This window comes from Lytechinus variegatus, chromosome 8 (assembly GCF_018143015.1).
Source record: "Lytechinus variegatus isolate NC3 chromosome 8, Lvar_3.0, whole genome shotgun sequence".
In the NCBI taxonomy this organism is placed as follows: domain Eukaryota; kingdom Metazoa; phylum Echinodermata; class Echinoidea; order Temnopleuroida; family Toxopneustidae; genus Lytechinus; species Lytechinus variegatus.
This window is the reverse complement of record NC_054747.1, coordinates 41,425,104-41,437,709: the sequence shown is the minus strand read 5'-3', so window position 1 is coordinate 41,437,709 and position 12,606 is coordinate 41,425,104. Positions and strand designations below refer to the sequence as shown.

At 37.4% G+C, this 12,606-nt stretch overlaps 1 protein-coding gene across 1 annotated transcript; it reads right to left on the bottom strand.

Moving 5' to 3' along the window:
- Nucleotides 1-1,498: 1,498 nt before the first annotated feature.
- On the bottom strand, nt 1,499-11,931 carry LOC121420518 (40S ribosomal protein S25-like). Its single transcript, XM_041615187.1, has 4 exons — nt 11,863-11,931; nt 6,827-6,910; nt 4,036-4,219; nt 1,499-1,692 (listed from the first exon to the last, which is right to left on the bottom strand). The coding sequence occupies exons 1-4, from the start codon at nt 11,863-11,865 to the stop codon at nt 1,619-1,621; spliced, it is 345 nt and encodes a 114-aa protein (XP_041471121.1). The 5' UTR covers nt 11,866-11,931; the 3' UTR covers nt 1,499-1,618.
- Between the last annotated feature and the right edge of the window lie 675 nt (nt 11,932-12,606).

Below are 12,606 nucleotides of genomic sequence, written 5' to 3'. Positions count from 1 at the left end.
CCCCCTGTAACCACATCTCATTTCTCATAACCATCTACCTACCACTTACTATACCTATCCATCACCCCCCCCCCCCCCCCCCCCATTCCTCTCTCTCCTCTTGTGAATTCAAAACCATCTTACCCTATTCATTCATTCATTTACCACTTCCTTTTCTGTTTCTTCACCCACAGTATTTCCTTAAGCCCCTGTATACATACCCCTTTTTCCAGACTCCACTCCTCCCCCCCCCCCCCCTCTCCCAATTCTTTCTCTCAATCAATCTCCTTATCCCTCATTTCCCCATCTGTTAATCATCAAGTATAGATGATTGAAATTCAAATAATAACACCTGAATGGGCTTAACACATTTAAAACCACTCTTTACTCAACCCTGTAGTGGGGGGGGGGGCTGTCATTTCAAGATGGACAGACTCTATGCTGATACACATTAACATGCAAACAAGATGTTTATCAAGGGCAAGCTAAGTACAGCAACATAGTAAAAAGGTACCAGAATTTGGCAAAGCCTGGAGAGGGGTATAATTCTAACCAAGGAAATAAAGAAATGGGGATATATCATTAAGACCATGCAAATAGAATATTTGACACATTCTTAACCCTATCTAGGCCAGGGTATTTTGGGAGTTTCTATGGCCGGGGGGAGGCCTCCCAGGCCCCCCCCCCCTAAGATCTCGGCCGTCGACCGCGCCAAAAATTGGCACGCGGGTTGCCTGGGACATAATTTACAAGATTGTATAGTAATTTATTTCATGCGAATCAATATTAAGTGATTATGCTAATTTATGCATAATTAGTATGCGAAATCATACTTTTTCATCTAACTCCCTAAATAAAGCTCCAAATGTACTAATTTTTGGTATAGAAACTCTTTGTGGTGTCCTTAGCAAGTGTACATGAAAAAAATTGTGATATCAAATCATTTTCTTATGTATTATATTGTTTTTTGCAATTTCTTATGTATTTCTTTGTTTTTTTGACCTTTTAAATTTCATTGTTTTTCAATGAAATTTGTTGGGGACACTTCTGTGATCATAAAAAGCATAAAATGAATACATTTAGACTAGCAAAACTAAAAATAATCATACATTTATGAATTTTGGTTGAAAACACAATTTGCATTGACTTTGTACACGAAATCACGTTTTTGAGCCATTTTCGGTCTGACATGCACTTACACAATGTTGCATAATTTCGGAACCACGTACCCGGGTGACGCAAAATTGGTCTCAAAAGTTGCGCAAGACTTGAAAGTAAAAAGTCAGCGAGTGGTGCGGTAAAAAAATTTTGCACGGCGAAAATATCGCGCGATTCGTTGAGGGGGGGGGGGCCTCCGAGGCCCCCCTGCTATGGATAAGTTGACATGGAATGATGATTTCCCTATATGTGTATTTTTAATGTCTGTGTGGACCAGCACAGTGTCCACCTCATGACAGTGCCCCCCCCCCCCCCAATGAAACGATATCACAAGGAAGACAAGTAAAAAGAGAATGAAAAGTTGATGTTCTCTGTATGGATCTTTATTTTACATCACTAGAGACATATCATAGCAACACTTTGTACACAAACAGAAACAGATCTTGCATTTCTGTGACCATTGACACGGGAGGTCAATAACCTAAGCCTCCTGACCCTTGGGGTTACGGGTGTAGATCAGCTGGGAGCTATGCTTCACAACTTGCTTGATTAAACCTGTAGATGAGAGGGGGAGAAGGGTGGAGAGAAGGGTGGAGAAGAGAAAGAAGTTGGGGAGAAAAAATAGTTAAGTGAAAATTTGATTTACAGTAATTGAGGCTCATGAAGATTTGCAAAAACATTAATCCTGAAAGTAAGAAATATAAAGGCATGTCAAAATTATATCACAATGCTAATGAAAGCTAAAACAAAACATGCTTGGGGGTTTTTTTAATGAAAATGTATCTTTTTTTCATAGTTTTAGTGCCTGTGACAAGCACGAAAATTGGGCCCTTTCACCATTTAAATCAGGCAGTCAGACTGCAGGTCCCAAGAAAGTGGCTTCTTTCATCCAAGTGATATTCATGAATTGAGTTGTTTTGCATATTTAATGAGCTTGATGCGGACCAAAACACCTCTTTTCATTCGGTCATTGCTGCTCTAATTGTGCATCGAATTTCATGAATTTGGTACCATTGTCAGGAAGAATCATTCTTTCAGGTTATTTGTTTGGATTTATTCAAAGATTTTGTAATATAGGTTAAAATTTTAATCTAAAATATGCTAAAAAATAAATATTTTTACCAGACAATAGCTGCTATTTTCACACTTTATTTATGTTTGAGCCCAAATGATTTTTATATCATGATAAAGTTGAATATGTATGCTTTGAAATGATATAGGTTTCAAAATAAGAATTGGTTTAATCGGGTCAAGATCACACTTCATTTGCCAAGTACATAAAGCAGTTTGAAAACAAGAATACTGCACTCTGATTGGTCAAAGAGACCACCCAGTGGCAAATTCCAACGGTTCCAGTGCCTGGGTTCGTGGGAAGGTCACACTTCCATTGTGATAATCTCCTCAAATACCCCGCGCCTGTTGTTGTGCAAAGCTTATCCAGCCAATCAGAACTCTGGATTTCATGCAAGTACAAAATTTCAGAAATCTCGTCTTGTACCTTCGTGGGAAAAGTGTGATCTTGACCCGATTAAAAGGTGCCGCATATCAAGAGTGGCATTGTGAGAAAGTACAGAAGTTCAGCTTTATGGTGATATAGATATCATTGAGGCTCAAAATAAAAAGTTTTGCACAATTTGCAAAAGAAAACAGAGGAAGAAAACTCAGTTTTGAGGCACACTTTCAGGCCAGAAATTTACTTATTTAACAAAATATTGTATACAAAATAAATGACCAATATGAAAGAGTAACTTTTACTCTATCTGATGGTGCAATAATATTTCATTTAACTTTAGGTTAAAACAGGTAAATTCTTAGAGAAAGAAAATCTCACGAATCACGAGATGATTTGGATGAATCCGGCCTTTTCGCTCATTAGCATAGGGACCTGCGGTCTGACTGCAGGCCCTTTCTGAAACCTACTTGCCTAAGGGCTAGAATAGAACAGCAATCACATCCACTCAAATTTTTAATGCAGAGCTTTGTTGGCAATTCACTGAATCAACCTTTGAAAGTGTTTTACCCCTGTAAAACTTATACTTCCCAATTTATGTAACATTTTCCCTATTCTGGTTGATTAGTTTCCCTGCTTGCCAATGCTGGTCGGAAATCCACATGAAAGAAATGAATATTGCCTAATCAATTGTACTCACCACACACAACTATGTTGTGCATTCTGGGTGCAGTTTGTAAGTTAAGAATGACTTTAAGAAGGACTGGTGATCCTTGCGGTAAATGGTATAATAAATTGGCAATGGTTTAACACTTAAGAAAGGATCACCAGTCAATCTTAGAAACATCTTTATGAAATGGCCCCCTGGACACACACATATTGGCCCCATTGCTTTGTTATTCTTGTTTGCACTGGATTCATTTAGGGGACCATCATTATTATATGGTTGGGCAACATCACATTTCCTTCATTTCATAATACACAACATATAGAGGAAGCTCAATCTTATGATCAATTGGAATATAAAATAAACGGTTAAAGAAAGAAATGTACTGGCAAAAGTTTGAAGAAATTCCATCACTGAATAAGAAAGTTTTGAATTTGTAATTTACTTTAAAATCTGTAGCATAATATGCAACTCTCCTGTATACCATACTGTACATGTACTACTTTACATTCAGTGTTTAATGGGAGTAGAAAATTGTTGTGTCTGTTTGTCAACCACACAATCAAAATAATTCTAAAATTGTTGAGAAAAGTGCATTTTTATAAAATATCAGATACATGTATGAAGGAAGGGCTCATCTGTGACATCAAAGAATCAAACTTTAAAAGTCATAAATATTATTCATTGATGGATTTTTATTAAACCTTCACCAATATTTGGCTCAATTTTTTTTTCTCTCTCTTTTCAGGGGGAACTTTCCCTTAAAAAGCTTTAAACTCACCTTTCCTGAGGAGTTCCTCAAGGGCAAATCTGGCGAGGGAACCACGGATCTTGAGACGCTCAGAAACCACTGATGGTGTGATGAGTTTGTAGGTTGGTACTTCCTTGTAGAGCTTGTCATAGGTAGCCTTGTCAAACATTACAAGATTGTTGAGCTTGTCACGGACCTTTCCTTTGGACCACTTCTACTCCATCATAAAAACAAATGATAACAATAATAATAATAGTAACATTGGATATATAGCTCATTTCCAACTTAATTAGATGCTCGAGCCTTGAGACACTTCAGACCAATTACAGGCAGAAAAATAAATACATTACAGGCTGAGACTTTAAGGGACAAGTCCACTCTAACAAAAAGTGTATTTGAATAAAAAGAGAAAAATCCAACAAGCATAACACTGAAAATTTCATCAAAATCAATATAAAGTAAGTTATGATATTTTAACATTCATTTAATTTCACAAAAGTTATATTCACATCCTGATTGGTATGCAAATGAGGGGACTGATGACATTATTCACTCACTTTTTCTTTTGTATTGTATTACATGAAACATTAAATACTCCAATATTTTTCCCCCAGTTGTCCTGTGAAGCAAAGTTTTATTTGTCCCTCAGGAACATGTGGTATTACGATTTTTCAACATTATAATATATGGTTCAGTCAAGTTGGTCCTTATTGTCAAATCAAATGTGTAAAAAATTAAATATTTTCTAATTTGAACGATAAAAAAACAAAATGAATAGTGAGAGAGGGACATCACCGACTCTCATTTGCATGTCACCGAGTTGTGCACATATCTGTTTGGCGAAAATAAACAAAATTAAAAGTTGTAGCAACTTTCATATTTGACATCCGATTTTGATGAAATTTTCAGTGTTATGCACATTTTAATTTTTCTCAACTACATGTAATTAAAATCAACATTTTTCGCAGATAGACTTGATCTTTAACAATGAATACATTAATGATTGTCTGTCAAAATGCACCGTTATACAGTTAATTATTTCAGGTTATCCTGAAAGTGGTTACTGATGTCTAGATTGTGGAAGAGAATTCCATAGGGTCTGCTCCACACAAGCAAAGGCCAATGATTGCTTTAAACTGAAACTTGGTACAAGATTAGAAGGATTTAAAGACAATGAATGTGAATACTAGTAATATTTTTCAAAGGCAGAGAGAAAACAAGTGGAATGCCTCTGGCCGTCTCACCTGCATCACGCGATTCAACATAGCAGCAGTGCTGACTTTGAAAACTACAACTCGCACAAGATGTTCAGCGATACTTAGTTACTCTTATTTCCACGTTTTATGAACTAGACCAATACAGTTACAGAGATAGGATGGTAATTGAACAAATACCCCCAATGTGGCCAAAGTTCATTGACCTCACATGACCTTGATCATGTGACCCGAAACTTACACAGAATATGCAGTGATACTTGATTACTCTTATGTCCAAGTTTCAAAAGTCAGATCAATAAACTTGCAAAGTTATGATGGTAACTTAACCTCAGGTTAAGATTTTGATGTTGATTCCCCCAACATGGTCTAAGTTCATTGACCCTAAATGACATTTGACCTTGGTCATGTGAGTGAGTGACATGAAACTCTAATAGGATGTTTACTTGATTGACCTTATGGCCAAGTTTCATGAACTAGGTCCATATACTTTCTAAGTTATGATGTCATTTCAAAAACTTAAACTTAGGTTAAGATTTGGTGTTGACGCTGCCGCCGTCAGAAAAGCGGGGCCTATAGTCTCACACTCTGCAATGCAGGTGAGACAAAAATCATACTGAAGTATTTTGACATTGAAACTTCCATGAATAGATATTGGATCCATGAAACCGCGTACTATGAGGATTTAAAGGACATGTCCATCCCAACAAAAACTTGTTTTGAATAAAAAGAGAAAAAATCAACAAGCAGAACACTGAAAATTTCATCAAAATCGGATGTAAAATAAGAAAGTTATGGCATTTTAAAGTTTCGCTTATTTTCAACAAAATAGTTATATGAACGAGCCAGTTACATCCAAATGAGAGAGTTGATGACATCACTCACTATTTCTTTTGTATTTTATTATATGAAATATGAAATATTTTGATTTTCTCGTCATTGTCATGTAAAATGAAGTTTCATTCCTCCCTAAACACGTGGAATTCCATTATTTTAACATTTTGTGCTTCAGGCAAGGAGGTCCTAATTGTCAAATTCGTAAAAATTGAAATATTGTATAATTCAAACAATAAAAAACAAAAGAAATAGTGAGTGACATCATCGACTCTCTCATTTGGATGTAACTGGCTCGTTCATATAACTATTTTGTTGACAATAAGCGAAACTTTGAAATGTCATAACTTTCTTATTTTACATCCGATTTTGATGAAATTTTCAGCATTGTGCTTGTCTGATTTTTCTCTATTGATTCAAATCAACATTTTTCTGAGGTGGACTTGACCTTTAGGTACAGGAAAGTAATCTGACTTGAAAATATATAACAAACTAAACCAAACATACAGCCACTATTCCTATGAATACTCCAATTCAAGATTCAAAAGATCCCCCTCGCCCCTCTCCCAAAAGAATTTCTGATAATTTTTTAATTGCAGCATGGCAAAAAGTATCCAAGTATTAAATATTTGAAATGTAATGCTTAACACTACACAGAAAATTGACTCCGAACTGACAAACGGTATGCCAATAAAATTACATTATTAATAGAATTTGTCCGTCTTGAGACTAGAGTCTGTTTCACCATTACAATGTCAACATAGTTCCTTTACCTTCTTCTTTGCCTTGCCACCGCTGCTAGACTTGGCAGCTGGCTTAGAGGACTTGGATGACTGCTTTGAATCCTTCTTAGGAGGCTGAAATGAAATAGAGAAGTTAGCGTGGATGTGTCTCTCAATGACATTTTGATGACTCAACTATTCAGATACAAGCAATTAGATTAAATCATCTATCTAAAGGATCCCATATCAAGCTAGAATTGAGCAAAAATTAGATTTTGCACTAGATGTCAAAAAGATCGTCTGAAATTGGGACTGAACACAATAGATTGTTTCAATAAAACTTGATGAACTCCTCATTTCACATGTAAGCTAATTTAGCAACAGTTTTCATGGGAATTTGACATAATTTAGATGCTCAAAGTACTGTACAGCTCGGCCAAAGTATTTCTTTACTTCCTAAAGTTTGCTTGCCTCCAGGAATTCTCTAGTACTATTATTTCTGGTTCTTTGTTACAATTTTAACAATCTACATGTACTTTCCATGAAAACAAAAACCAAAATTTATGTATTTAAAAAGCAGGAACTCCTCGGGGGGGCGGCAGTCAATATATTGCTGTACACATGTGTGATAAAAAAAACATGTTCAAGGGGTGTTTTTCAGTTTTGGACGCTGGCTGCGCGTGCACTCGTTTAAGGGGAAGTTCACCCTGAAGAAAACTTTGTTGTAAAATAGTAAAAAAAATTGAAGGTTTGAGGAAAATCCATTAAAGAATACTAAAGTTATTAGAGTTCAAAGTTTTGGATTTGTGACGTCATAAACGAGCAGCTGCCCCATGTGTTATGTAATATAAATGCATGCATTTCAAATTTTGTATGGTTCCTGATGACTTAATTTTGTTTTCTATTCATGATCAGGTGTGAAATGATTTGTCTATTGATATACAAAAGGTACAGTGAAAACCATTTTAAATTTTTTGAGAAAATTAAATTTTATTGATTTTTTACCATTCGCTATGTATCTGTATCTGTCCGTTGACGTACAATCACCAGCATCTGGTTGTCGCGTACGTTTGGGTTTAGGGGGTCAAGCGCTAAACACAGTTAGTTTTGGTAGTGTGCTTTGGAGACAAGAGTGTTGATGTCCAAACTTTCAAGTTTGAGTTTGAAAACTCCTACGTCTTTAGAATTTCTAACATCCTCAGAGAGAAGGTTCCATTCTGGGATGGTCTTGGGATACAGGGAGTATCGGTAGCAGTCTTTATTTGATCTTATAACATTGTATTTGAGAGTTCCCTTTTGTCTTGTTTGATATCTACAGCTGGTTGGGTTTTGAGATTGAAGGTGGGCTGATATGTTTGAGGGTACAAATCCATGTGTCTCTTTGTACAAGGTTGTCAGTCTAGCCTTACTTCTGCGGACTTTCAATGTGTCCCACTTTAGTTTTTGTAGCATCTTGGTGACACTAGATTCCCTACTGTAATCCTTCAAGGTAAATCTAGCCGCTCTATGTTGAACCCTTTCTAATTTATCCTGGTCTGATTTGTGTTGTGGATCCCAAACTGCTGCGCAGTATTCCAACCTTGGTCGTATTAGAGATTTATATGCAATTTCCTTTGTACGAGTACTGCAAGAGTGCAGATTTCTCTTTAAGAGTCCTAACATCCTATTGGCTTTTGATGAAATTTGGTCAATATGAGTTGACCAACATAGGTCCCTTGATAACTCCACACCGAGATAGGGATGATGTTGCACTTCTTCCAACGTGACATTACCGAGCCTGTAGCTGGTTTGGATTGGTTTTCTCTTATGTGTGATTCTCATTTGATAACATTGCGAGGAACAGGAGGGGTCCGAGGACCGTCCCTTGCGGGACGCCTGATGTTACCTCACACTTTTCTGAGGTTTCACCCTGAACGACTACTTGCTGGTGACGATTTGTTAAGAACGAATCAATCCACTGGAGGGTGTTTTTGCGAACCCCCGTGCCATGAAGTTTTCTGAGCAGGCGTTTGTGTGGCACGGAATCGAAGGCCTTACTAAAGTCCATGATGATTAAATCTACCTGACCTCTATTATCCAGAGCCTTGGCTAGGTCATCTGCAAGAGCTGCTAACTGTGTCTCACATGATCGACCCTTGCGGAATCCATGTTGTACATCCGCAAGTACACCATGCTTGTCGTAGTGAGCCATGATGTGATGATGAATAATATGCTCCAGGATCTTACAAGGTATGGAAGTCAGGGATACTGGTCGATAGTTACTGGCCTCACTCCTGTCACCTTTCTTGTAGAGTGGGGTTACATTCGCTTCTCTCCAGACCGAAGGTACACGTCCAGAGTCCAGGGATTTTTGATAGATCTTCGTTAATACTGGAGCCAATGACGTTGCACACTCCTTTAATATCTTTGCCGGAATGGCATCAGGTCCAGAAGCTTTGTTGGGTTGGATTTTTTTTAAGAGTTTCTCAACCCCCGTCTGCGTAACTATGATGTCAGGCAAATCCGGAATATCAGAATCCTGAATATCTGGAAGATTTGTCAGGTTTTCTTGTGTGAATACTGAGCTAAATTGTTTATTCAAAGCATTTGCTTTATCCTTAGGTAATGTGACCTTGACATTATCTACTGACAATGTAGGAACCCCAAGTATTTCCCTCTTGATTGACTTTATGTAGTTCCAGAAGGGCTTTGTGTTATTGGTTTGAAGTGAGCCACCAATAATGTCCTCCATGTAATCGTTTCTAGCTCTTCTTATCTCTCTGTCTGTGCTCCTCCGTAGGAGTGTAAACTCTTTCCAATCCTCTGCGGAACCGCTCTTCTTAGCTTTCTTGTAAAGCCTCTTTTTTTTGTGTAGGTTTTGCTTAATGGTATGACTGATCCACGGTAACTTCCATCTTGAAGAAGTCATTTTAGAAGGAATGCAACTTGTCATCGCCTCTCCAATCACTTGGTTGAGCTCCCGAACCAGCTCATCGATGTCTTTGTCCCGGACGTACTCCGGAGATAGCTTAGTGTTGAAAGCAGCAAGACGATCGTCTATGCCTGGAAAATTAGCTCTCTTATATAAGTAGATTTTACGTTTAACCGGTCTACTTAACTTAGGCTTCGCCATGATGTTAACGACAACTACATCGTGATCACTTATTCCTGGAATAATTTCTATGTTTGATACAAAAGATGGTGAGTTTGTAAAACATAGGTCAAGAACATTATTGAGCCTAGTTGGTTTGTTGACCATGCTGCTCGCATATGACGTCACAAATCAAATTAAAATTCTAATAACTTTTTAATTATTTGATGAATTTTTCTCAAACCTTCGGCAATATTTTTTATTATTTTTTCTGCTATTTTTACAATAAACATTTTGTCAGGGTGAACTTCCCCAGGCCTTTAAGGGTATCAAAAAACTGATTTTCCAACAAAAAAAGGGGTGGTTTTGAAAGACTGGTCAATCGCTGATGCTGGGTCAAACGTATTTATGGTATTTTTTTCCAAGCTCTTTCCCCAGGTTATATTCTGGCAGCAACTTGCTGAGGGGCCAAAATGTGTAAATATAGCCTCCGAAAAACTTGTTTAGGGGGTTATATTTTGCACACAGCCTGCACAGAGAAAAACTTGTTTAGGGGGTATTTGGAAATAATTTAGTCACGCATGTGTACAGCCATACATTAACCCCCTAAATGCTGCACGATCGAGAGCAGTCTGAAAACAACGAGAAATAAGAAAAAAAGTAAAAATGTTTAAAAACTCCTCAAAACAGACAGCTGCCAGCATATACAGTGCAGTATACTCAGTTGTTGTGCGTCCGGACAGGTTGCGACTGTGACAATGCGAGTCCGGACGATCAATTTTAGAAAAGTCATTTGGAAAAATTTAAAATTAAAATTTTTAATCAAAGCGAAGTTTCATCCGAACTGTGAATGCCCGGGGGGGGGGGGCCACTTCCACTGACGAGTGGATACCAATGCGCGACCATGGGGTCTCGAAAAGCACCCTAATTCTAAAAAAGTATTTTCCATATTCTGAAAATGCACCCCTTAACAAGTATATTGGCGTCTCAAACCCTACCCTTAACAAGTATTGAAAACAAATCGATACTCTTGGCAAGTAATCCCTGAAATGAACCCCTAAACAAGAACAGCGATATTGTCACGTACGGGTGGGTCTGTCAGTCGTCGGTTTTACCTTTACACACGATTTGGTTTTGTACGGCCCCATCTTCCACAACTCACGCAAATCGGACTCTAAACACGTAGCGTTGGGGCAAAAAGGACATCCTTAGACCTTAATGATCCTTTATCAAACATTTTAATTTTGTTTTATCATCCCCGAAAAATTTGACGCTAAACACGTATTTTTCCTAGCGAAATAGATGCCCTTTTTTCATTATTTTGGTGTTTTTGATACCCTTGTCACGTTACGTAACGTGCCCTATCGTGAAAAAGACATCCTTTTTAATTTTACGTTTATTTGGTCGCGCATACATGTAGTATCCACTCATCAATGTAAGTGCCCCCCCTCCCTGGTGTGAATGTGACAATGCGAGTCTGGACTATCAATTAGAAAGTCATCTTTTGGAAAAATTTAAAAGCGAAGTTTCATCAATTTTATTACCAATACCAGTATTTTTTTTATTCAAATGTTAGGAAATATCAGAACAAAACAAAAGATGATTACAAGTACAACTATTTAATTCATATTTTTAGTTCAATACAAAGACAAAATAGAAGGCTTCAAAAATATTACAGCTAGGCCTACAATAGGCCTAGCCTACTGTACATGCAGACAGTGCGATTGTCGTGTAGCCGTCCGAGTACGTCGTACTCGTAGACGGTATGGGCACGCAGCATGCTATGGCAATTGCCAACTACAGTAGTACAGGCCAGCTGCCACAGCCGCGCACGCGTCGCAAAGGAACAAGATACTTGTCGAAAACACATGGTTTGCGTGGTCTTACAACACTTATTACTAAAAATAAACCCTCTTATGCACTGTCATCACTCTATACATTCACTAAGTAAATTATATTTTCGTTAATATTATTCTAGTACTGCATAAATGTCATTTTATTCATTGTGTGTTCGTACCATTTTCGCAAGGAACAAGTGTGCAGATAAAAGAGGGCGACTGTGATGGGATCAGTCAGTAACTTATTTTTTTCTTTCTTTTTTTATTCCTATGTTTTTTATTTTCTCCAAAATTTCATACTTAAAAATATAAAATAATCAAAAATGATATTTATTACTTTTAAAACTACATTCCAAAAATTGTAAAAAAAATTTACAGATAAATAATATATGCAATTAACCACGGTTGAATAGTCTTGATAATATCAGACGCCTTTGAGCTTTACAGACGCGACGTGAATGATCGACATGCATGCAGCTAGCCATCCGCACTAGGCCGCGTTGCACAGTATAGTGAGTGATTGTATTACCAACCGGCCTTGTATTACCGAACGCGTGCATCATATGCGTCAGAAAATAATCAAATACGCTCAAACCTTTGCAACTTCTTTCCAAAGGGAACTTAAATATAAAAATGATGAAAAATTATCAAAAACACAATTTCGAAGTCTTTATATCCTCAAAACAATAAAATATGGTCAAAATAGCTCATCAGTGACTTTGTTGTTTTCCTTACTGCGGCAGCCCGAACACGTACTGTCTGAAGACGTGTCGGGGTCCCCGGGGCAATTGTTTTCCCAACTTTTCCCATAGAAAACACACGTTCGGTAATACGATACCCTTTCAAGTGACAAAAATATTTCACTTGCGAAGAGGGGTCCGATTGGAAGCTGATGTCGTAAAAATGAAAAACAATTTCGGCAA